Genomic DNA, 27536 nt, shown 5'->3' on the forward strand with positions numbered 1-27536 from the left:
TTTGGTTTAGTCATCCATATTTGAACCCAATCATGATCTCACATCAGCGACTGCCTGAACGCTAAAACACACACTGCTCCTGCCACCCCCAGTCTTCTCCAGTCAGTAGCTGTTTATTGGTTTACTCAGTGACATAACCCATAGTAACAGATCCGGTAGGCGGTAATGTCCTGCACGTGTCTGTTGTAGTCAGTGGCAGATGGTTGTGGTCCTGCAGCCACCTGATCTGCACCAGCCTTTTACACATGGCTCCCATTTCCCCAGTGTTCAGTGTGAAGGGTAAGGCCCTATGGGAACTTCCTGTGGTGACACTTAGGGGGGCTTTATGCATTGTTTTCCTGCAGCTTGAGACCAGCATTTTACACTGTTTTGTCTGTTTTAAAGATGGTGTTGGAGACTGAGAGTAGGCCTATCACAATAAGACATTTCAAAGCATGTTATATTACTGTAGAGGTACACTGTGATGAATGAGAATATTGAAAATACTTTATGATACTCTTTAAGATAATCCCAGTAAACCAAAAATAGACAGTATCATTAAGTTAGCCAGGCTGGCACCACCTAGTGTCTCTGCTCAATTTCATGTCTCTCCAGCGACTAGGTCAGGAATAAGAATACACTAGACAATTTGCAAGAACCCCGGAAGTTGTAAACCCCGCACCGGCCAATCAGTGATGAGGTGTGAAGCCATGACGTCAAACTCAAGTGTCTGTTGTGGTACAGCACAACAGTAAACAAAGCAGTCGGGATGGATGTAAACGAAGACATACATTCTGTGTTGGCAACGATTCCCGACATCAAGGATTTAAAGCTGGAACAAAGAGAATGTCCTTTTCAGTCATATTAACAACATTTTATATGAACTAGGTCAATATCCCTAGTCACCTCGTGCCTCCGCTCATTTTCATTTCTCTCCAGTGACTAGGTCAGGAATTGGAATACAGTAGATGGTTCGCAAAAACCCCGGAATATTATTTGGCATGTGCTGCAACAAATTAATAGAAGAATCAAGTAATATTCAGCCATAGAAGTTATTTATTCTACCCTCTACAGCTCAGATCTTATCACTTATCGCATCTCATTACATAAAAAGTGTTAAAATCTCCACATTATTGCAAAGAAAATGTACACATGATAAATACTGAGCCTCAGAATATATTGTTCTAGTTTTCATATATTAAAACGATAAGATGACGTTCAGTATAGAGTATAAAAGCATTTTAAAGCCTCCCAGAGAACGGTGCAGTGTGAGTTGTCGGCGCACATGAAAATTTTAACATTTTTCTCAAATGAACCAACAGTATGACATATTTAAGTGTCAACACTTTTTCAGAATTGCCATTGAAATGAATGGGATCCAGGTTTAACTGGAAGTGCCACCACAAGAAAAAACTGTTTAGAGCATTTAGAGACAAAAGTGGGTGGGGTGGAATAAAGTGAATAGTAATAGTGTATAAAGTAATACTGGTTTGTTTGTTTAAAAGTAGTGCTGGAGACTGAGAACTTGTCTATTTAACATTCACATTTTCTATGTCCAAGTGAGACATACTCTTCTGTAGGGCTGCGTGATGTGGCAAAAAATTAATGATATAAAAATAAACAATACAGACTCAATTTAACACAATGAGTCAAATTTCTACATTCAAAGTCCAAACACTGTTCAAAACTACATTCTTTTACTGACAAAGGATTGGCTGTAGACCCCTTGATTAAAGATACCGAAGCAAACATATTTAGACATCTCAATCTTAATTAAAATTCAATTAATTGCCCAACTTTATATCTGTAACCATGGTAAAGATCAGCACAAAGTTTTAAAAAAGGGTGGTTGTGGGTTTTTTGCCTGCATACTCTGTCTTCCTCGAAATGTTGTTGAGACTAGGCTTGTCACGTTAACAAATTGTGTTAAGTAAATATAAATATAGATGATTATTGATATATTTTTAGTATTGTTACAAATTAGGGGCTATAACTACGTAACAGAATGCAACACTTAAAGAGTTAGTTTGTGTAATGAGTCATCTAAGTTCAGAATTCAACCCTCTACAGTTCAAGTCTCATTGTAGCATAGAAAAATAATCAACACTAGTCCAAAGAAAATGTACCCATGATATATATTGACTAGGGATGTAACAATAATCAAAATCTCGTGATATCGTATCGTCAAAAGTCTCACAATAATATCATGGGCTGTCACAATATATCGAATCACAAGTTCTTGTGCTTAAATGCGTTTGTTTAATATAGTAGCAACAGCTTATAAACATTGGGAACTACATATCCCATGATTCATTTCAGTGCAGACAACATGAAGTTATATGTTTTTTACTTGAATTCTTGGGATTATGATGGAAATAATTCATACCAAAATCTTGTCAAGGTAGCAGAAAAGGTTTCTATCTACAATTATATCAGCCTCTTCAAAATATCACAATAAATATCATACCGTGAGATGAATATTGTGATAGTATCGTACCAATATCGTTACATCCCTAATATTGACCCTCAGGAATTATTTTTCCATCTATCATGTATTCAACAATAAGTTTATATAGTAATTATAAACTAATTTATAAGTCTAACTGAGATCCCCAAAAGCAAACAGGTGAAAGGGATATTGTAGTCTGATTCATCAGATGATTTCACTTTGTAGAAACCGTTTGACCTCGCAGTGTTAGAATTCATTCGCTTGACAGTAGGCAGGCACTTTTTTCATTTAACCAATTGCTGCTATTTGGTCGTGACGTATGTAATGCGCTAAATCCGGTAGGAAGAAGAGCAATAACGTCTTTCCCCTTGATAAAATTCACCAAACATTCTCTTTGTTCCGGCTTTAAATCCTTGATCTCGGGAATCACTGACAACACAGAATGTATGGCTCTTCGCTGATTGGCTGGTGCCTGGACTTGCACTTCCAGGGTTTTTGCAAATCATCTAGTGTATTCTGATTCCTGACCTAGTCACTGGAGAGAAATGAAATTGAGCGGAGGCACTAGGTGGCGCCAGTCTGGCTAGGGATATTGACCTAGTTCATATAAAATGTTGTTAATACGAAAGAAAAGGAAAGGTACCAATAGTTTTACCTACAGTTATGCCAGTCTGAGCCCTCTTCGAAAATACAGACATGACCTCAAAGCAGTGACATCAGAAAGTCAAAATATATATTCACTTTTGTGTTCAACTACTACTCCATGTGCAAAGTGTTGTACTCCCCGATGGCTGTGTTTAAACCAGATTTATTTCTACAGCTGTTTTGAATAATTTCTTCTAGACTCACTCATGTTTTCATTGAGTCATTAGCACTAACCAGAGACACTGATGTCGTCATGTGGCAGACAAAGACACAGTCATGTTTGTGTTTTTAAATCTGATATCAGATGTAGACAGAGGAGACGATTTTATGTCCAAAACAAAGCTACTAGTGTAATATTTATTGTTTCTAAAGCCTTGGGTGACAGAAGTAATGCTCGGTGAGTGTCCCAGCTGCGGTGCTAACAGCCCGACCGCCTTTTGATTTGGAGAAGATTAATGCGGGCCACGGGGCGGGTGCCATGGCGATGGGTGCCGTGGCGATGGATGCGATGGCTGGGTCCTGGGGCAGTCTAAGCAGGTTTTAACAGCAGCTGTGGAAAATCCCTAATGCTCTGTACAGATGTGTGATAGAGGGAGAGAGGGAAGGAGAGGGATGAGAGATGGAGGGAGAGAGAGAAAGGACAGAAAGATTGAGATAAGGGATTGAGATTGAGAGGGGGAGAAAGAAGGTTTTAGAAAGAGTGAAAGAAGTAGAGAGAAGAGAAGGCATGGAAGAGGGAGAAAGAGAGAATCGACAGAATGAGGCAGGGAGAGAGGAAGAGGGAGAACAAAAGATTGAAACAAGTCGATTAGAAGGGCATAGAAAGGCTAAGGGAAGGAAAGAAGGACAGGGAGGGAGGTAGAGAGAGAAAAGACTGAGGGAAGAAGGGAGGGAGAGAGAGGGAAATACAGAGAAGGAAATACAGAGGAGAATAAAGTCCAGGTATTCCCCCATGGGTCCAATGTGTTTTTATTGAGTCAGAGGAGGAGATCATACCACTAAACCAGCACAGATTAATCATTAAAATGTTGTCAGGTAATAAAAAAAGTTAAACGTTTTGTAACCAAGACTTGATTACTTTATGTGTTTATTTTGTAGCAGCAATAAAATAATGCAATAACAATAAACTGCCCTTGTGATTAAAGCACAAACACACACATTACATTATGCAAAAACAAGAACTGCTTACAGTTCAATACAAAAAATTGAAATGACTCACTCACTTTTTTCTCTGGAGAAGCAGTTTCAAACTATAAAAACTGTTCTAAATCTAAAATATGGTTAAATGAGTCATGAGCTGAAATGAAGAAATAACATAATGAAACAGTTCAGTACTTAATTTTGTTCCATTTTTTATCATGACAGGCCTAGCTATGAATTAAAAAGTACCGTAAATACTATAAGCCACTACTTTTTTCTCACACTTTGAATCCTGCGGCTAATATATTGACGGATTCTTTGTTTGGCACATTGTCCATTCATATTTACGGTCTATGGTTTGGCAACACAGTGGAGTGCAGAAAACGCCGCTGTCTGTGCGGTTAACACATAGAACATGGTTTTACATGCATTTGCTAACTCGAGATATTGTCAGCGCACTCAAATAGTTTATTGCTGTGTGTTAAAATAAGTTATGATGCTAAATGAACATTAGTGAAGGGGATACGTCTTACCCGTGGGTGTAAATGACGAGAAGAAACGTCTCAAACTTCAGTAGCCGCACATCCACTCATACCTGATCAATAGAATTAACCCCGCCCCCGAGAGAGCCTGAAATCTGCTGAAATCCTACAAGACACTGACATGATCCTGACAGGACAGAGGCTCTTTCTGCAGGAGACATGCGCGGGGAGAGACGGGGGTGATGCCGCGAGGAAGATGCTCGTTTCAGTTATTTTGCGCTTCATACACACACCCTCCTCATGTAAAAAACACACGAAGAAATGCAGATGATGCAGCTTTTAAGTTGACGGCGGTTGATGTGGCTGTGGAAGAAGGAAACAGAGCTGCTGCACGTGAGCTCGGCATCAGTGAGTCGATGGTGAGATTTTGGCGACAACAGCTTGACAAACTGACTCAAAACAAAAAGACGACAAAAGCTTTCAGAGGTGATAAAAGCAGACGACCTGAACTTGAAAACATTCTTGAAGACGTGGACACCTGCGGCTTATATTCAGGTGCCACTTATATATGTACAATTTTAAAATTCTGTTCAAATTTAATTGATGCGGCTAGGGATGGGCATTCGATGAAATTTTCTTAATTGATCGATCATCGGAAGAATTAACGATCGATTATCGATTAATCATTAACGTTTTTATATTAAAATTATCATCATTATTATTACTATCTGCACTACTAATCCGCATAAATAAATTCAACTTTACGACATATAAACCGTAACCACTCTAGAGCCACATCAGCCGTTTGACATTATAATGTGTTTAATGCAGCTTTGTGCAAGTCTCACAGAAACGAAACTTAAAACCGCATCGCAAATTTGCATAAACTAAGCGAAGGAAAAAAAAAATACAGCTCTTGTGCGCTGATGTGGTTAACTTCTGTCAGCTTAAAAGACATGACTCAGTGGAATACAGGTTAGTGTGACCATATTTGCGTTTGTTAAAACCAGGACTCCGTGTGGGGGGTGGGGCCTCGTCATCGACATTGCGCGACTCTCACCTGGCAAAACTTTTTCCCACTGAACACTGAAACATATGTGCTGCTTTGTACACTGTGCACATGGCTTCCCACTTGTCCCGACCGGAACGGAAAGTGTGGAATTTCTGGTACAAGTCATCGTTAAATACCCATTTGTGTTTCGGCACGTTGCAGACTGACCGACTGTTTGTGTCTGCTCGCTCCTTCTGAGTGCAGAGAGCTACATGTCCGGACCCCTGTTTGGTCACGCTGCGCACAGCAACCTACATTCGGTTTGTCGAATAAAATGTACGTAATCGATGAAATTCTTAATAATCAATTATCGATTAATCGATTAATCATGCCCATCCTTAGGTGCGGCGTATATTCAGGTGAGCTCAATATTCCGGAAAATGCAGTAATTAAAATGTGCTTAATAGACAATGACATTGACACACACATGGACTGTACCCAGGACAGTAGACGGGGGGGACAAATGGGTCTGCTGTCTTGAAACCCCAGGGTTTTAAGGACCCGGAATTGGACCCTCTTCCTATTACTTTATATTAGAGGGGGGCCCAAAGTGATGCCTCTTGCCCCGGGACTCCAAATTTCTGTTGAAGGGCCTGACTATACCCACTGTAAAATTACTAGAGCTGTTTTATTGTATTATCTTGTAATTAAAAATCTACCAACTTATAATAAAACCTAAGCCAGTTTAATGTGTCTTTGTGGTATGATGAAAACACAGGAATGAGTCCATGGCGTCACAATGCACTGATATTGTGTCAACAGCAGTGAAGAGTTTAACTGTGGGATTAAAGTGGAGCAGAGTCAGATTATGTGTGTTTCTAATTCCTGGTGACCCTGGCCTTTGCTCTCACGCGTGCCAGAGTGCACATCAGTCTGATCCATTTGACTAAACACTAAAATGTAAATACATGCAAACAACACGCTCTGTACAACTGTTCTGTTTATTTAAAGTGGTGTTTGAGCTACATTGGATTCAGTATGCTGTGTTTGTGCCATGGGTTGTGTTTTGTCATCATCGGTTTTGCATGTTTTGGTGTGTGGTTGCTTGTCCCGCCCTAATGTGTTTTCACCTGTGCCTCAGTCCTGTGTGCGTATTTACACTGTGTTCTGCTCTGCCCTTTTTTATTGGTCCATTGTCATTGTTGGTTTCTATTTTTGGATTTTGGGTCAGTCTTTGTTAAATTAAAGAACTTTAACAGCAGTCCTGCATCTGTTTCTGTGCTTTTCTCAAACTTTGTATGAAAGTCCTGTGATAAAATATAATGAATATCTCAATAACTGTATAGACAAGTCATGCTAATTACAACTTTATATTGACTTATTGTTCAGTATATGGAACTATATAGTTTTGGGCCAATATTTATCATGTATACATTTTATATGTCTTTTAAATATACTACTACTACTATTTGGAAATGTGTTGTTATTTTTGGCTTGTATGATAAGATTTAAGCCATAAAGAATAAGTTGAAAGAATAACTTATGACTCTTTATAGATACTGTATAAAAACTAACTACTAAAGTGTTTCATTCTGCTGTTTGTTTATTGCAGTTCATGATTGAGAATTGTTTTTGTGGTTTAAATGCACTCTTAGTTAATTGCAGCCAGGCTAGCACCACCTAGTGCCTCCCCTCAATTTAATTTCTCTCCAGCGATTGGTCAGGAATCTGAATACACTAGACAGTTCGCAAAAACCCTGGAAGTTCGGGCACCAGTCAATCAGCAAAGAGCCAAATATTCTGTGTTGGCAATGATTCACGAAATCAAGGATTTAAAGCCAGAACAAAGAGAATGTTTGGTGAATTTTATCAATCCTACGGGCTTTGAAAAAAGCTTAACATACCAGTTAGCCCAGTTAGCGGTGCATTACATACGTCTTGACCAAATAGCAATGATTGGTTAAATAAAAAAAGTACCCACCTACCGTCGAGCAAATGAATCCTAATGCTGCGAGGTCAGACGGATTCTACAAAGTGAAACTGGCTGATAAATCGGGTTAGGTTAATTGTGTCAGTGGTATAAATGAGTTTAAATATTATTGTTTATCGTCTATAATTTCTTCAACAATAAATCACTCTTAAAAATTTGTTATTATGACAGGCTTATACATGTATAGCAATATACTGATGCTTTTTTATCCGATTTTAAGAAATACCTAAGGCACGATGGTGATGAAAATATAGACGATAAATGATCATATTAAACATAATACACCTTAAGCAGGATTATGTTAGCGGCGCTATCATTAGTGCTTGCTCAATATGACATTAAATTAGATTAGTTTACTTTTAAACAAGAAAAAATAAATAGTATCTGATTGTCAAATCTATTTTAACTGTCAAAGCATCCCCTCTTTCATGTTAGAATGGACGAGCCAGCATGACCCTGATTTGAACATAATTATAATCATAATCATATGTAATGGATGTAAACAAAAATGTAATTGCCATAGCTAAAAAATAAAACTACTTTCAGCTCTGGTTTTCTAGTAGGTGACCTGCAGTAACTAATAAGACAAGTTTCCAATCCACCCTAATTCAAATAGAGATATGCATGTCTCAAGAACAATGGGGAAAAACAGACAATAAATATATTAAAAACAAAAAACAGAACAAAACAGTGAATTATAGTGAGGACCCCAAACACAAGTTCACCTAAGCCCCCCAAATTGTTAACTCCGCCACTGCTTGTTGACCTTAAACTTCTCCAAGAGAGACAGAGAGAGGAAGGGAGGGAGAGAGAGACAAGGAGAGATGGAGGGGAAGGAAGAGAGAGAGGGAGGGAGAGAGAGAGGAAAAGGAGAGAGCTTACATTCATCATTAATTGCTAATACAGTAATTCACAATGGAAGTAGTATTCTTTAAGAAAATGTGTAATGTTATGTTTACTTCATCTTGAAATTTTTTCTTCAGAGTGCATATGGTAAAAACAGTGGCGCCATTCTTCTATCTTGTATAATTGCTACATTTATCTCTTAATTATTTTCTGTCTCCAGTGTTTTGTGAAATTTTTCCTCGTTGTAAGGAATTGTTGGTGAGAAAATGTCTTAAAATCACTCGCGCTCCTCCCAAGTCAACCATAAAAAGTCCCACCCAAACACGCTTGGAGCCAGCGGTCGTGCTCCAGCTTCTGCTCTGTAATTCCCATCTGTGTGTGGCATTCAGTCTGGTATTTTTAGGGTCAGACAAGGTTTCCTAATAGACTATTATAAAGATGTGCTTCTCTTTACACTTCGCAGGTTTAACATTGTGATATGATGCAATCTGCTTAAGCGCTTAAATGCTGTTTACAATTGTGTCATCCCTGCTGATTTGACGCACTGACTGTACTCCTCCTTCCTGGTACATTTTGGGAGGGGCCCTTTTGGAAAGACTTCAAAAAGTGCAACGTTGGACCAGTTCAAATAAGGCCTTGAACACTGCTCACTTGTCGCACTTGTGTTTTGTTTGCTGATAGGCCTGTCATGGTAATTACTATATCGACTTTTTTTTGAGCTATAGAAAGTTAAATAAGTGACCCCTATGGTTCTATTGGTGCATTCTGCCTTTGTTATTATTTGTTGCACCTCAGGCTTTTTAATGATACTGTCTATTTAAAAACTGCTTGCATAAAGCAGAGGTGGGACTTAAGTCACACTTGAGTCACTTTTAGGACTTGAGACTTGACTTGATAAAATGGACTAAGACTTGGGACTTGACTTGGACTTGAAGGTCAATGACTTGGGACTTGACTCAGACTTGAGGCTTGTGACTTGTGAAGACTCTAGAAGCACTTTTAAATCTGAATTCTTTCTGTTCTGACTGTAATGATTCACTCTAAGATCTTGTCAAGACATTTAAAAAGGAAAAATTTGCATTTCTACAACTCTTACAAACTCTATAACTACTCATATATACATATACAATTACTTTATAAGTACAATTTATCTTAAAATTCATATAAATTAGCAAAAATCTAAGCTCTGTTTGGTACTTTGGTTTAAAGACTTGAAATTACTTGAAGCTCAAAGCAGATGACTTGGACTTTACTTGGACTTATGGGCCAGTGACTTGAGACTTGACTTGGACTTGCCTGTATTTGACTTGGGACTTGACTCAGACTTAAAGGTTGTATAGAGGATTTTCCAAGGAACGAGAAATCCCGCGACTGTTTGTCCTTTTTCAAATGTTGCGCATGCGTGAAACCACCCCCCCCCCCCTACAGCTCCCTACGTAGAAACGCCTCCTCCTCCTTACGCCAGAAATAGGTTTGTTTACAGCCGCTGCACATGACTTGTAAACAACTAACTACAGTGTTGGTTAGGCAAGACGGAGAAGTGAGGAGCGGGGGGAGGGGGGGCGCGGACATTTCGTGCGCGAACGAGAAGTGAGGAGCAGGGAGAAGAGCGGAGCAGGGGAGAGGAGGAGAGAGGAGAGGAGAGGAGGAGAGGAGAGGGGAGCGGTGCGTGGAGATTCCGTGCCTGGAGAAGTGAGGAGCAGCGGGAAGAGCGGAACGGGCAGCGGGGAGAGGAGCAGGAAAGGGGTGCAGAGAAGGGTGCGCGGAGATTCAGTGCGAATGAACTAGCTACAACACGCAGCAGCAAGCGGGCTCTTTCTTTGCCTTGAAAATTACGTTTTCAGACATAGGATATCGCTTTCGTGTCCTGAAAAACGTTTGACTAGCTCTTGGAAATAAAGTACGTTTTCATAATAAGCAGAAGTTACCTGTCCAGGAGTAATTTGGCGACCAATGCGTCAGTCTTTAGACCCTGCGTCTGCTTCAGTTGCGCCATCGCTGGAATGAATCTACAAGAATCACCTTAGTTTGGCTTCGCTGCTTTTCCCCTTGTCTTCTTCTTTCAGCAATCTCAAAAACGGACTTTCTTTTGCGGCGAACTGCTCCTGGATTCTTGTCTGCCATTGCAACAAACTTTGTGCGAACTGCGAGGAAGATATAGGTCAAAAAAAGCCGCTAAGAACTGTTGCGTTGGTGGAGTAAACAGCGTCTGTGCGGCTTGCGTCTGTGGACTGCGTGACAGGCGTACGTAAACCACGTACCGGCGGCGCATAGGCAAGTCAGTTACGCTAGAAACATAGGGAGATTGATTGACAGCCTGTCAGCTAACAGATAACGAGGCAGTGTCGTTATCTATTGGCAAATGTTTAGCCCCACCACGTCCAGAGTTGATGAATTTTTATTCTCTTTTTTTTGGTCATCACAATTACAAGGCTACTGCACCTTTATAATGCTATCATTGACAATTTGAAACAAAAAAAATCCTCCATACAACCTTTAAGGTCAAAGACTTGAGACTTACTAGAGACTTGCAAAACCACAACTTGGTCCCACCTCTGGCATAAAGTAGTTTCAATATTAACGTAAGTAGCATTATATCATGCTTCAAACTGTGCTATCGAGACAGGCCTGATCGCTGAAAGCTCTGAGAGTTATCGGGTTGCACAAAGTATTGCAAGCAAAGCTCAGTCTGAATTTGTACAATTTCCTAATAACAATTTATGTGCAATAGAACGTCCACTACAAACAACAGATTATCCGGACTATTCTGTAGGGTTGTTAAAAGTATCAGAAATGAGATAAATCCATATGAAAATATACTAAAACTAGTATCAAAACTAGATACACATTCACAGGATAGGAATGAACCTTTCCTGAAAATGTTGATCCTGAGCTATATCAAAACAAGTATAAGACCACATAAACTAGTATACGCCCATGAATGACTAAACCAGGGGTGTCCAAACTTTTTTCATCAAGGGCCACATTTCTAAACACAGATGAAGCAGAGGCCGATCGAGGACCGTAGACTGGTGCTCAGTACAGGGAATAATTGAAATATGTTTATCATGTTAGAATGAGCCATCAGTCTTTATTCAGCTAAAATCCTTCAATACACACGAAATCTTAAATATTTGCTTTATCAAGGTAGATTTTCAAAAAACTTGCAGCAAAAAATTACTTTTTAATTGATGCAAGGTCATTTGGGCCAATTTACCTGGAAGCTTGAGGGCCAAGAAAAATGTGTCCGAGGGCCGCATTTGGCCCCGGGCCATAGTTTGGAATGCCTGGACTAAACCTTAAACAAACACTTATGAAATACCTTGAATTCATCATTAGTCGATTTTTTTTTTATATTTGGGTCTCAGATTTACTGTATTTTTAAGCTTTGGAGATGTAAACAGACTATGAATAAAGGGTGAATGAAACAAACACAACTCACTTTATTACATTATAACTTGGTTTAAAGCTCACAAGAATACATTTTGTGTAATATAAGATTTTTAACAATCAAACCAATAAATAAAGCAATGCCTGTGAATCGTAGCATCATTGGCTTTACTGAATTTCACCAATGACTTTTGTAGCTCCCCTATTGCTCTCAGCATTTCATCTCGATCAGCATTTGGCTTCAACAAGTGTAAATAACAGACAAGATAAAGTAAGCCAGCTCATAAACCTCACATCTGTATTCTCCAATATCATGGTTCAAATCCCTTTAAGAGTGATACAGATGTGGAGCTATTTTTAAACACAACAGGGACAGGTTAAAGAGCATCAGGGCTTTTAATGATTAATGGTGATTATCGATCAGGCAGTGTCACAGTGAAATCATGTTTGTCACGTTGTCGTTGATTGCACGTTGAGTTGTTTTCCTTTGCAGCGCTGTAATATGATCCAGATACATATCCCGCTGGCCTAATTTTCAAGGAAGTAGCGTGTTTATTGTTTGAAGTGAGCAGTGCGAGTGCTATAACAAGGTCACTTGGGTTTTGTGGGTTAGCAGGGTTAGCACAACACTTTTTGGCACTCCCACTGGTTTGAAATCAATAAGAAGTGGAAGTTAGGGTTTCATGAGAATGTATTTCATTATTCAGGTTTGTATGAGGTAGGACTGGGTATCATTCAGAAGTTGCCGATACGATACATACCTCGATACACAGGCCACGATATGATACATATCTTGATACAGTGAGCTTTTGATTCGATACAGTTCAATACAATTTAATTCAAATCGATTCGATATGGTTCAATAATAAATAAAGGCTAAATCGTGGCTGTGATAATAAAAGTCTTTGTTAAACCAGTTTTTGTGCAAAATTCAAATGAAACACAAACATTTTAATCATCAAAACAGTGAAAATATCAAATGTGTCACACAAACAAGTTTCTTTCTCTAAACAAGCAACAAAACTGTAGCGCTATAAAAAAAATAATTTAGTAAAAAATCACATGTGTCATCACATTAAACGATACAATGTATTGATATTTTGATACTTTTTGCACACCCCTAGTATGAGATCATTTGTATTAATCACAACGCCGCTGTATGATACTCCTATCCAAAGTGCTGGACAATTAATATAATTAATTTATTAAAATTTATTAATTATGTTTTTTAACAATTGAGATTTTGAAAAATTACAAAATTATGAAATTGAGGCTTATTATGAAACAAGTTTACTTAAGTTGACTTTTGCACTTTCAAAGTAGGGTTAATTTGAGTGAGATATCTCTAAAAATGTAGATTAAGGTGGTTTACAATTTCCTAAATGGCAGCATGAAATGTAAAGAGCTTCTGACGCAAGAAAGACAAGCTCTCTCTCTGCTCAAATGTGTGCAAAAAAATCAAGGTTTTATTTTTTTGCCGTATCGCCCAGCCCTACGATGCTGTAAATGTACAGTTGTGACTTTCCCTGTAGACCTAAATGTTGTTTAGATTTACTGACTTATTCTTTGACAAACAGACTTGACATGGCTCATAGTAATTACTTAATTATTGTTAGTCAAAGGCACAGTGAAAGAAGTACAACACAAGACCAAGTTTCACATATCAGAGAATCTGTGTTGCAACTATGAACTGTAATATTTATAGATTTTGATAACATTTTCAGGTCAGGTCAATGTCATTTCTATTTGTCCGGAACATTTGCCGGTCTAATCTAGTTTTTTATGTATCATATCAGTACTGATATGGCACTGATATATATCCCTAAAAATAAACCACAATTGACAGACAATTATATCTGATTTAAATCTAACACTCCAACATGATTCACCACAGTGCAGGGCTGGGTGATGTGATAAAAATTTAATTGTGATATTATTACTTCAATCTGCTATTTTGTCTTTTTATTATTCATGGATCATATTGTGATTCACTTTTTCCTTGCCACAGTAGCAATTTTTTTCCATTTTGATTCTGTTTATTGCATTGAAAAACTTGTGTCTTTACTCTGAGTTGGCTTGAATCTCCACAAACCACATCAAATTTTTCTTGCCAAAATAACCATCACATTTACCACTGTACCCTCCCTGTAGGTGACATTATCCCCTCGTTTTCTGCTCCTCTGGGACGCTGCTGCTGCCTGTGCCCTCTGTCCTGGAGTTGGTGTGGGCAGGCTCTTTGTCCGCTCATGTGGACGAAACAGAGGCACGACTCACACGCAAAACAATGGAGAGGGCACAGCGCAGAGAGGAGAGGAGAGAGAGAGAGAGATGGAGGAGAGGAAAGAGAGAGGGGAGCAGAGATGGAGAGATAACGACAGAGAGGGTAAAAGGGGGAGAAATAAAGATGGAAAGAGGAGATTGAAAAAACAGAGGAGGGGAGGAGTAAAGATAGAGAGGAGAGAAGTGGAGCAGAAATAGAGAGATAACGACAGAGAGGGTAAAAGGGGGAGAAATAAAGATGGAAAGAGGAGATTGAAAAGAGAGAGAGGAGAGAGGGTGGGGGAGAGATAGAGGGGGAAAAAAGAGAGTGATTGGTGTTGTAGAGGTAGAGAGTGAAAGACAGAAAGTGGAGGAAAGAGAGGACAGGGAACGAGAAAAGAAAGAGGGAGAAAGAGAGAGAACCCGGGCACAAAGGATGGCTTCTGTTATTGTGACACATACAAGCCACATACGAACATGGCACTGGAACATACATTATAGTATAGACTAGAGGGATATATGGTGTGCACAATTAAGCACAATCACACTGCATTATTTAATATTATGTGATAAAAGAAAAGCATTTTTAAAAAGCTGTAAAAAGACAAACTTGCACTTTTATCTTTAGCATATATAGATTGTCAGAATATTGTCCGAATTTTGTCATTTTGTAATTCTAGGATTAGGATCAAACTCGTTCCCCTTGTCGTCTCTGCGGCTGTAAATTCACATGTGACAATTCACTTTAGTCGTTTCTGCGGTTGTACTTGTTTGTTAAATAACATGATGTTGTTGTGAGAATGTCCAAGTTTACATAAGATAAGAGATAAAGATTTAAGGACAAAAATTAGAAGCATGTGAAAAGTCAAGGTTTAGTAGTCATGAAAACAGTAAAAACAGAAAAGTTAAGCCTCGCTGTTTGGAGTCATGGCCAGAAGGCGGGACTTACTTAGTTATATTCACTTGAGTAACTTTTTGACTAAACTTTTTTGGATGCCATAAGTTTACTCACACTTAATATTATTTAGTTCGAAGTAACAAGTGCTCTTTCTACTGTAAAAGTTTTCATTACGCTTCCCTCTGTGAGTAAGTCTTTTTTCTTTTTTGTGATCTATCTTTTGAAAATACCATATGTTGAGTATTATCCTTTCCTGTCCCTATTCCTATTCCTATCCTGCCCTTTCAATTACATTAACTTCAAATTATAAGTTAGATATTACACCATCTGGACAGTTACTTTTTCCCAAAATACTTTTTTACTCTTAGGCTGCGTTTATATGATGACGTCTGAATAGAAGACGCAAAAGTGGTGTTGTGTCTTCATTATTTATTTTAGACAAGCTTTTTTGGGAGGAAATCTGCATGCATACGGTAACGCAAAAGTGTGTGGAATTGGATTGGGTATGCAAACCAGACGGCTCGGTGGTGACGCTAGGTGATGTATGTGACGTAAACGCGTACGCGATGTGAGTAGATCTGACCAGAGTTTTGCGTCTTGGGCAGCATAGACGGAAACACTAGGACGGAGCGTATTCAACTTTTCCACTCTGGAGGGTGGTTTCAGATTTTTGCGTTTTTAAGCCAAAAACATCAGCGTCTAAATGAAAGGCACTTCAGATAAAATATTTTGTTGTTATTACCCGCAAGCGTTCTCGTGTAAACAGGCCCTAACTTTTTGAGCTACTACTTTGTGCTTTTCCTTGAGTAATATTACTTCAGAGTTACTAGCCCAGTCACAGTAATTACTATGATCATTAATATATTGTGGCCCTTTAAAATGTGTTATTGTGACAGGTCTAGAAGTTATGAAACAACTTTTGGTGACTCTACCCACTTTCTGGTCATGACCAAGGCTGTCCTCTTCTCTCTGCAGAACTCTCAAAATAATAGCATCTTTATTTAGCCGAGCTCAGCCTTCCCTTTTTAGTTTTTCTTTCCGATGACCCCATCCAGACAGTAATATGTATTTGGGCATGTTTCTGGAGGCAGTGGCAGAGGTTTTGGCCTGCACAGAAAGAGGCTATTCTTTTGCATAGAGAAAAACTGGGATCCAACACAGCTTTAGAGAGGAAGGAAGCTGAACCAGAGCAGAATCTGGGGCAGACGGAGATCAAGGGGTAGATAGAAAAAAATAGAAAAGTGGGCAAAAAAAGTGCATTAAATTGTCCCAGATGTTTGGAGCAGACTGGGTAGTGGCTGGTATTACACAGAACAGAAGCATGTTGTCATAATTGGAGGCTGAAAACGCTGAGGTGAGCAGTTTTGTGGGAGTCAGAGGATCCAGGTTAACTCTCCATAATGGACCTGCCTGCATGGACATATTTGTTACTTTAGCCAGTCAGCAAATAGAAAAGCATTGTCCGGGATAGTTCAATGTTATTTTTATTTAGAATAATACATATATGATAAAAATATGATTAAAAGAGCCCATATTACATTATATTCTGATTTATGTTATAATGTTTCTTCATCACAAACAGACCTGGAGTTATGTTTTGTTTCATTCATTCACACGTTTAACACACAAACCCTATGTATTTATATTGAGTTCTTCTCTCAAACAGAAAACACTGTGTTCCACATTGTGATGTCATGAGGTAATACAGGACATGCTTCACTGTGCTTTTAAACTCAATCATGGTTTCAGCCCTGGAATTGCCAATCTATGAACTAAAATATTTTGAACTTTGGAGATGTAGATAGACTAATAATAAAGGATTCAAGGACTCAGACTGGTGTGAATGAAAGAAAACACAACTTCAAACAACTTTGTTTTTGATGAGGCAACAACATTATAACATGACTTAAAGCTCACAAGAATCAATTTTGTGTAATATAGGGCCTTTAAAGATACATAACTTTCTGAAGGTGGCACGTTGCCTGCACGATTCAATGGAAATAGAATGTTTAAAACACACTTTTAAACATTCTCCATGGAGATTGTTTTATGCTATACTTTTGATGATTATAGCCAAAGGAACAATATTTCCATGGAAATGAGCAGAAACGGGCTCTCCACTCAAATACGAGTCAGGTTTGTGGAGATGCAAGTTTCTAAAAAAGTTTTTCAGTGCAATAAACACAGCCAAAATAACTACTTTAGTCTATTTTTTTGCTAAAAGTCACATAGTGTGGCTTTAAGTACATCTTTAATGTTGCATTCTGTCTTATACATTCGTGTTCAAGCCTGTAAGCGTTTATCCATGTTCTATGTAAACAGGGGTGATGTTATTGTTCATCAAGGATTTTGTGTCCTGATAATGTAGTTGGGAAAATCCAAAACTACAGGCTGTTGAGTCTTAACAAAGTGTTTACATACTTTGGGACTGGACCGTGTCTGATCTGATAAATGTCTTGATGTCAGTTTAGGTAACCAGGAAGTACAATATTCACACAATTACCTATTCTGTATTGAGTTAAATATAATTTTGTGCAATTGCAGTTATATGAAACATACAATATTTTTTTACTTTTGTGTCCTCAGGTTTGAGAAGGGCAGGATCTACACGTACATTGGAGAAGTGGTGGTGTCTGTTAACCCTTACCGTGCCATGAACATCTACGGCCGTGACACCATAGAGCTGTATAAAGGGCGCGAGCTGTACGAGCGCCCACCGCACCTGTTCGCCATCGCTGACGCTGCGTACAAAGCCATGAAGAGGAGGAGCAAAGACACTTGTATTGTCATCTCAGGTAACAGGGAAACCCCTCTCACCCAGCCCCCTGCACCCAGCACCTCACACCCTGCCCTCTACACACAGACCACTGCACTCAGACCACTGCTACTGTTTTACTGTGTGTTCAGAGAGGCTCTATGTTGACATGTAAATGATGTAATCCTGAGGCAGAGGAGGCCTCTGGGAAAACATACATCCACTTCCAGTTCAAAATACCAATTTGCTCCAAAAGCATGTGGCTGCAAGCTGCAAGTACACACAAAACAAGTGAATACAGCACCACTCAGTGGTCAAAGAAGGAAGTGACACCAGTGATTCAAGTAGAGACATTTCAGGTCAATCCTTTTACTTGAATTGTGTGTTTTTATTGACCTAATTTTTGTTTTTATTGCAGGGGAAAGTGGAGCAGGAAAAACAGAGGCCAGCAAATACATAATGCAATACATCGCTGCTATCACTAATCCTAATCAAAGGGCTGAAGTCGAAAGGTATTCTCTCTCACTGTGATGTGTGGGTGATGTCAGAAGGTCAGAAGTTTAAAAAGGGTTTAAATATTGACTAAATACAATGTGACTGATAACATTATGCCGCACCCACAGTCAGTATTTGAGATAAGATATTACGTCACAATTATTTAGCCTGAAGGCGAAAATATTTATACTTAATATTTGTTATGGGTAAAAACACTAAACCTAAACCATATAAATTATATTACATTATATATTTTGTTTTTAAAAGGGTAAAAAATATGCTGCTGAAATCCAATTGTGTCCTGGAGGCCTTTGGAAATGCCAAGACCAACCGTAACGACAACTCCAGCCGCTTTGGGAAATACATGGACATCAACTTTGATTTCAAGGGTGATCCAATCGGAGGCCACATCAACAACTACCTGCTGGAGAAGGTACGAGCTGGTGTCTTTAATACTGGAGAGAAAAGACTATACTGTAAACCTTAATGTCTTATTGTGCTCCTACAAGAGGTTTATATATATAATGGAAATATATATATATATATATATATATATTTTTTTTTTTTTTTTTTTTTTTACAGTCCAGAGTAATTTTCCAACAAGAAGGAGAGAGGAGCTTCCATTCTTTTTATCAGGTAACATTTATAATTTTGAGCCTTGCAAAAACACTTACTTTATAATGACTAATGTGAACATAACACACTTACAAAGACTTAAAACATAATGAACAGTTTATTAATAATGATTCAGGCTCAGTAACTACTAAATAATTCCCTAACTCCTAACCCTAACCCTTGAGGGGTTACTAAGTCTGAATTTTCATTCATATTCATGCTTTACATTAAGCCTATTCAGTGTATAATTTTAAAGCTAATATTTTTTTTTCTCTGTTAGTTACTCAAAGGAGCTCCAGAATCCTTACTACGATCTCTTCACATCCAGAAAGACCCAAAAGCATATAACTATGTCAAAGTCGGAGGCCAAATAAAGGTATTTATTGACTTTCTCATGTTAAGGATAGTTTTGTTTAGCCAATGAGACAATACCCAATACACATTAACTTTAAAAGGAAAAATGTGTTGTTGAATGTTAGGGCTGTGGTTCTCAAACTTTTCACAGGAAATAGCACCAAAAGTGCCATAGTAGTAAAATGGCTATCTGGGTACCACCAGGTCTAACTAGAGCTAAACAAGGTCTGACGTAGTCTTAAATGAAGAAAGACTGAAATATTTATAGATTTATTAGTGTTTTGCGTATCACAGTTTGAGAAACACTGTGTTAGCGATTATACTGTATTTGATTTGCATGTGTTTATGAGGCTGACAGAGCATAAACCAGACTATGACTTGCAGATGTTGTCTCCCCACTAACTCACACAAGAAAGACCGTTTTAGAGACAGATATTTGTTTTGAAGTTGAAGTATTGTGTCAAGCTTTGGAACACTGTCATTTCACCTGTAATTACGAGCGTGTGCGCAGGGTTAGGAGGAGACTCAGGGTTATCATTTCAACATGGCGTGCCTCCTGCTGCTGTTTTTGCATCCACATAATGGGCCTGGAAACCACTGCACAATAACAAACATCTCACATCATCCCCAACACTAAACCCAAAGAGCTGAGTCAGCGCTTTGCTCAACACCGCATCAGCAAATCTGACTTTATCGCTCTACGTAGTGTTGTGGATAATTATTTTGAGTAGCTGTTAAATGTGTGAATATGTGGTGCAGATGTATTGTAATAAGAGGTGGTCACTGGAAGCATATTAATTAAATTTATACCCAAGATAATCACAGTAGTAGTGCTTTCTGATCTGTTATAATGTTGTTTCCTCATCCAAAACATATCTGGAGGGTGTTTTGTTTCATTCGCTCATGTTTAACACACAAACTCTGCACATTTTATACTGAGCTTTTCTCTCACTGTTTGACCTTGTGATGTTATGTGTCAATACAGGAAGTGCTTTAAAATACAGTGGGTGTTTTTAATCTACATATACTTTTACTAAATTTGGATAATTTCAGCCCTCTACTGAACAAAACATGAAAGGAATCTCCCACTACATGCCATCACAAGGTGGAATAGAGCATTTTGAGCTTTGGAGAAGTAGACAGAGTAATAATAAAGGGTTACTCAAAAGTGGAGACAAGCAGCTGGTTTCAACAATGTAAATAACATTGTGTCCTTGGTAATTTTGTACATTACTTAATAGAAATAATATATATAAATAATGGTACTTCTAATAATTGCAACTTAAAGTGTTGAAAATGCAGGGTATTGTTGACTTAAGTGTCCTCAAAGTCATGTATAAAGCAAAGTGCAATGTATTACCTGTAAATATTCAAAGACTATTTGAGATGAGAACAAGCCACTACAATTTAAAAGGAACCTACATGTTTAAAAACCCAGATTCAGAACCAAAGTTATCGAGTGAAGCATCGCTGTGAAAGGAGTTCATTTATGGAATAGTCTTGACAAAGATATAAAAGAATCAAGTACAATGATGACATTTAAAAAACACATAAAATCCAGTGCAATGTGTTTATGAAAAAGGAAGTTGTTGTGCATAATAGTGAATATTTCTGTTTGCAGTTGATTAATAATTGTGCCTGAACTGAAATGCACTGATATGAAATGTTTTAAAGTGACAATCAGTGTTGATGTTTTGTCTGGAAAAGGGAGAAGGGGCAGATAACATAAGATGACTCTTCTTTCTGCTCCTTTTCATTCATTTCTTGTTGTTGTGACACTATTAATGTCTTTTTATACTTTATGAATGAAAATAATAAACTAATAAATAATTGTTTATTCTTTGTTAGGGATGTAACGATATCTAAATCTCACGGTACAATATTATCAGAATGTGCATCTCACAGTACGATTTTCATTGCAACATTTTGGAGAGGCGAATACAAATGTGGATAGGATGCTTTTTTGCTTTTAAAATATCTTAAAAAATTTGATGTGAATTATTTCCATCATAATCCCAAGAATTCAAGTAAAAAACGTATTTCTTGATGTTGTCTGTGCTGAAATGAATTATGGGATATGCAGTTTCCTATGTTTATAAGCTGTTGCTACTATAAAACCATGCATTTAAGCAAAGGAACTTGTGATTCGATATATTGTGACAGCCCACGATATTATTTTGTGACTTTTGACGATACGATATCACGATATTTCAGTTATCGTTACATCCTTAATCTTTGTGTTATTTGATCTATTTCTGCAGTATTTGCCAGTGAGATTGTAGACACACATATTGTAATTACTGAGCTAGAAAGCCGTCTCACATTTCTTTTTGGCAGCTCTATCTGTTCATTTCTAAATCCGTGTGTGTTTGTGTCTTCTGCAGTCGGGCATTAACGATAACGCAGACTTCAAAGCTGTGGCCGACGCCATGAAAGTGATCGGCTTCACAGGGGACGAGATCCAGACCGTGTACAAGATCCTGGCCGCCATCCTGCATCTGGTACAGCTCAGTATTTCTGCATCAACTACATGTTCACCACAGCAGCTCTGTGTCCCAGTGCAGAGACTGTATGTGGATTACTGAAGGCAGTGTGTTGTCTTAGAGTTTTTTTATACATTTCTTTTTCAGTCCATAAAATTTACCAACTAGTACAATCTGTCTGTCTATCTCTGTTATATTAATGGACCAGGGGTTTATTGCTAATCGTTCATTTTTGAAGTTTTTTTTCATTTATTTTAGAAGTTTTTTTTATTTATTTCCTTTCCTTTATTTATTTATTTTATTTTATTAGTTTTATTTATTTATTTTTATTTATTTTTATTTATCTATTTAATTTTTTTTATTAATATTTGTATTTATTATTTTTAATTTAAAAAAAAAAATTATTTACTTAGTTTTATTCATTTATTTCATTTGACTTCCTGGTTGGACACGGACTGCAGATATGATATGACAGGCATAAAGATAATTTCATATCTGTTATTGAGCAACAATAATTTTAACAAGAGATAAAACTGGACTAAGTTACAGAGTAATTATGATTAGGCTTGTAACAATAAATGTCACACCTTTTATTTTGTTAAAACTGTCAGAAAAATGTCTTATGTCTCAATTGTCCCTCTGCATTTTTGATGGAATTTGCAACTCAATGCTACTTCATGTATTTTCATACATTTCTTCTGCATTTTTTTCCACAAACTGTCACTTAACTGATGAAAAACTATGATAAATATTTACCAAGGGCACTATCCCACCAAACCAAATAATAATTAGAAAAACATGATGCGCTTTAAAGGTGCATTGTGTAACTTTTCTGGTGGAAGGACCGCCAATTGCTTTTCTTCATAGAGATGTTATTGCTTTGTCTGGAATGTTTCATAGTATATTACACCTTTCTGTCTTTATGGAGACTAAACCAGACCAAGTGACAGGTCAGATCTGTGGAGAGGCAACCCCTCTCTCAGTCAGAATGTCTCTTTTTCTAGCTATAAAATCATGGGTAACTGAACAAACATTAGGTAGAGCTGTTTAATATCATACTGTGGAACATTCCAGGCAGAGCAATGACATATCCATAAAAACAGGCAGGTGACGGACCCTCAACCAAAAACTTACATAGTGCATCTTTAAGCTTAATCATATACTGTTATTTTGAGCGCTTTGTTTGTCCACAGGGTAACCTAAACTTTGGCATGGATGGAGACGTGACCCTCATAGAAAACGCAAAGCTGGTGTCTGTACTCAAAGATCTGCTCTCCACCAAAGAGGAGAACGTGGAAAAAGCATTACTGTATCGCACAGTCGCCACCGGAAGAGATGTGATCGAAAAACAGCACACTGTACAAGAGGCCAGCTACGGAAGGGACGCTCTGGCCAAGGTTTGTCTATCCATACTTTGTTGGGAGTTTTCTACATCTGTCTTTACTAACACAATGTTCAGCAGTTACCGTGGTGACACAATACACACATTAGCAAAGACTGTCAAAAAAGTTTTAAAATAGTCTGAAAACTCAAAAAAAAAATAAAAAAATAAAAAGGATTTAAATAGTACATTTTCAGGACTCTGTATTTTGACTGTAATTTTGTGTCTGAGAGTCTGGTTTAAGAGCACAAATCATCTCACCTCCTGTAGTTCCAACAAGGTCGGGGATCATTCCACCTCAATTCACCCCAAAAATTTTAATTTGAACCCTCGCATTGTCCACTTGCAAAGAAAATTGGTGTATGGGTAAGTCATAGCCAAGAAAGCCAAAATTTCACATTTTAGCATGATCGGAGTAACAGTTGCTGAGATATCGCAATTTCATTTTTTCACTTTTTTGTGTGGTTGCTGAATTTCAGATTGCATTTACTTAGCAACTACTGGTCTGATATCAAAAACCAAGGTAACTCTGGAAAATCATAAAGAATCTAAATATGGCATTTATTTTTACATTTGAGTACTTTTGAGATGAATGACCTGTTGATCTATATTTTGACCTTTAAATTGACAATAAGGGACAAGCTTGACCTCAGTGACACCAGTAGAAAAAAATTAGCCCTATATGTCTACTATAACATATAAAAAAATCTGAAGGGGTTTTCTTTTCCATAGTTCAGAAAATTGGGATGGAATTAAGACCTACCCCTCAGTTTCTGGTAAATGATGTGTAAAATGTACACAGTACATAGAAAGCCCACATGTTTGCACTGCAGTTACAAATACTACTTCTACTTACTTTTTGACGTCTTAGCTTCTTAGTTATTTATGACCATCTGTATTAGTTCCTCCTTTCTGTTTTGATCTTGTGATAGCAGTGTCCTAGTTTCATAGATATAATCCAAAGCATAGACTATTGCGGACACAAGGCTGTGCTGGTCACATCCTGTTAGCAAAGTTGCCCACAAAAATCTATTTAAAGTTCTTAGTTTCTGTAAAACAGAGAAAGAACATAGTAATACTTTCTATTCCATTTATGTATACATACTTTACATACATACAGAAACCGTTGGTCTGATAAAACTAAAATTAGAAATTTGGGCTTTTTCTGGCTTTTATATATATATGAAGTTTTATCAAAATTTTGTAGGGTTTAACTCATTGGGTGAACTGAGGTGGACTGACCCTCGATCTTTTTCTGATCAGATTGTGTTACAACAAAGCTCAGATTAAAGTCGAACTTGAGTCACAAAGCTTTAAACAGAGCAGTGCTTCCAGTTAGCTTCACACCCCCAGAAAATGTTGATGACACCAGCTGCAAAGTGTCCATTTTCAACTAAAAGACAAAAATTAAAACCGTTGTGGAGGCTTCCTAATTTGCTCGAGGGTATCTGAACATCATTAGTCACGATGCTCTGAGTCGGAGCAGAGGGTGGATGTGGAGGAAATGAGATACGAGTGGGCAGGATTAATGCTGAGGTCAAAAACAAACTGACTCACCGCTATTTGTGAAGTTTAACCTCAAATACAGAGCCGAGCAAGGTTTTAGGTAGGTGTGAAAATACTTGCAAATAAATGCACATTATTAATTTCAGAGGTTATTTGTATTTATGTGATGAACATATCCGAGGTCCCAGGTCAGTAAAAGACAGCATTTTGATCCTAATTACCAAATATTTGTGAGGTCTAAAGGCTATTTTTGCCATGTTCGTGATTTTTTTGTTTTGTTTTGTTTTTATTTTTGAAAAGAAAAAAAAAGCCTTACTGTGTTTGGCTCAGAGTCATTGCTTTTATAAAATTTGACAAGGGATTTTCTGATCTGTGAAGGGAGTGTAGTAATGTTGATTTGGGAGTCATGGCCGCTTTAAGGGATATATGACGCTACAGAACATATAATACCATCAAACCATTTCTTTATTTGTAATTCCAGGCCATGTACGAGCGCATGTTCTGTTGGATCGTGGGTCGAATCAACGACATCATCGAGGTTAAAAACTACGATGCCAATGTTCACGGAAAGAACACCGTGATCGGGGTGCTGGACATTTACGGCTTTGAAATTTTCCAAAACAACAGGTCAGTACACGTTAAATGATGTTACTTCCTTAAAACATACCTGGAATTGTGTTTTGTTTCATTCACACGTTTGAGTTACTCTTTATTGTTAGTCTGTCTACATTACAAGCTGGCCTAAACGTACAGGATTTGTGTGTTTAACTTGTCTGAATGGAACAAAACACAACTCCAAGTATGCTTTTGATGAGGAAACAGCATTATAACAGCTCTGAAAATAGTAATATGGGCTCTTTAATGCTGATTTAAATGCGTTTGCCTTTGTTTCAGTTTTGAACAGTTCTGTATAAACTACTGCAATGAGAAGCTGCAGCAGTTGTTCATCCAGCTGGTGTTGAAGCAGGAGCAGGAGGAGTATCAGAGAGAGGGAATACCATGGAAACACGTAAATAAATACTCTGATTTTAACCTGTTGACATGAGTATGTTAATGCATATATGTGGTTTCATTTTATTGGCAGAAAACCACTTTCCACTCAAGTTTTTATGGACATTTTAGTGTTTTAGTAGAGCTGGAAATGTTGATGGATGTTTTTTTTTATCTTATACTGTAGTTCTGTATATAGCACTAGTACAAAGTAATGATTGTATCTGAAGCAAGAAACCTCGCATGGGTCCCCCAATGATATAAATGAATAGGAACAAGGTATAATTCTAATTCTAGTTGTGGTATTTTATTTAAGACCTTTTTATCTTTATATACACCAGTCAAAAATTTGGACACGCCCTCTCCTATGTTTATTTTTTCTACTTTCTACATTTTAGATACATACAAAAGGCATCCAATATATATGGAATTATGTAGTAAAGGGAAAAAAAACATTTTTTTTTACATAGAAAATGGTGGCTACTTTGAAGATTTGAGTATAAATAAAATATATAAAAATAGTCACTAGAGAAATTTTTGTACTTTTTTATCTTTGCAACATAATTGCATATACCTTATTTCATACATTTGATGTCTTCTGTATGTATGAAAAACAAAGAAAGTTGTAAAATTACAGAAAAAAACGTAATAAGATGGTGCATCCAAACTTTTGACTGGTAGTGTAGCTGTTAATATATTTGAAATGATCTTACTTATTATTTGAGGACATAATGTAATGTCCTATATCTTTTCCACAGATTGATTACTTCAATAACCAGGTCATCGTGGACCTGGTGGAGCAGCAGCACAAAGGGATCTTCTCCATCCTGGACGAGGCCTGTATGAACGTGGGAAAAGTCACTGATGAGGTTTTCCTTCAAGGACTCAACGTAAAACTGGCCAAGCATGCCCATTACACCAGCCGCAAGGTACGATCACACTCTTAACTACACACATGATTGATTGATTTGATTGATTTCCAAACTAAGATATCTGCATTAGTCGAATTCTGCATTTTTTCAATTAATTTAAATAATACCTATTTTCCACCTCAGTACTTTTGTAAATGTGCTTTCTTTTAGTACCCTTTAAGCAAACTATAGCTCCTTTCCTTGTTAGATACCAATCACACCAAGATTAAAAATTTAACTTTAACTTTTTTCAAGTTTAAATATATTTTATCAGTACTTTATACAAAAATTTCTTATTAAAAACATCACATTTCCTTCTATACAATTTACAATCTATACAAGTATGTTTAAATAATATGCTATCATTTATGATGGTGTTATTTCAACTTTTGAACACTAGAGGGCAGATTGTAGCAGTGTTTAGGCACAGGCATAGGACTGTGTACCACCTTTTTAAATTCAATAATGAGGAAATCTCACAGACTAATGTATACTAATGGACTGTCCAGCCAGAATCACATAAGCCAATTTGTTCACAACAGCCATGTCATTTTGTCTGTTCTTTTTAAGCTTATAATAAAACAAAGATTAGCTGCTTGCACATATTATATTTACACCACTGGTCTACCTTTTTGTTGGATTATAATTTTGATACACCCCTAGTTTGATTTTACTATTTGTAGTTTTGCTTGTGGGCACTAGGGGGCATCAGCAGTCAAAGCAACATTGTGTGTTTCTGACTTGACACTTTACTGAAGTGATGTCACTGGCAGCCAATGGGAGTCTATGGGGCCGGTGTTGCGCTGTGTTGGGAGAGGAACTGGAGAAATATATTTGGCACTTAAAGAGTCAGGTGGACGGGTACTTACAGATTTATGAGACGAAATGAAAACTGGGTGGACAGGAGAGAGGAAACCAGTGATGCTGTTAAAACGAATGCTGCACCGGGCTAGTGCTCAACTGTGTACGTCCTTGGG

The 27536-nt window shown here is 37.6% G+C and overlaps 1 protein-coding gene across 1 annotated transcript in view; it reads left to right on the forward strand.

Moving 5' to 3' along the window:
* The window catches only part of myo1d (myosin 1D), a 157488-nt gene that overhangs the window by 13362 nt on the left and 116590 nt on the right, over positions 1–27536 (forward strand). The window contains exons 2-11 of the mRNA XM_020918134.2: positions 17656–17864; positions 18243–18336; positions 18587–18752; positions 18902–18955; positions 19215–19310; positions 21673–21789; positions 22965–23168; positions 25140–25285; positions 25553–25667; positions 26407–26577. Coding sequence (XP_020773793.2) covers positions 17656–17864; positions 18243–18336; positions 18587–18752; positions 18902–18955; positions 19215–19310; positions 21673–21789; positions 22965–23168; positions 25140–25285; positions 25553–25667; positions 26407–26577 — 1372 coding nt within the window. The remainder of the gene's footprint in view (positions 1–17655; positions 17865–18242; positions 18337–18586; positions 18753–18901; positions 18956–19214; positions 19311–21672; positions 21790–22964; positions 23169–25139; positions 25286–25552; positions 25668–26406; positions 26578–27536) is intronic.

The sequence above is a fragment of the Boleophthalmus pectinirostris genome, unplaced genomic scaffold, assembly GCF_026225935.1.
Source record: "Boleophthalmus pectinirostris isolate CB_2022bp ecotype Guang Dong unplaced genomic scaffold, ASM2622593v1 HiC_scaffold_14, whole genome shotgun sequence".
Taxonomy (NCBI): Eukaryota; Metazoa; Chordata; class Actinopteri; order Gobiiformes; family Gobiidae; genus Boleophthalmus; species Boleophthalmus pectinirostris.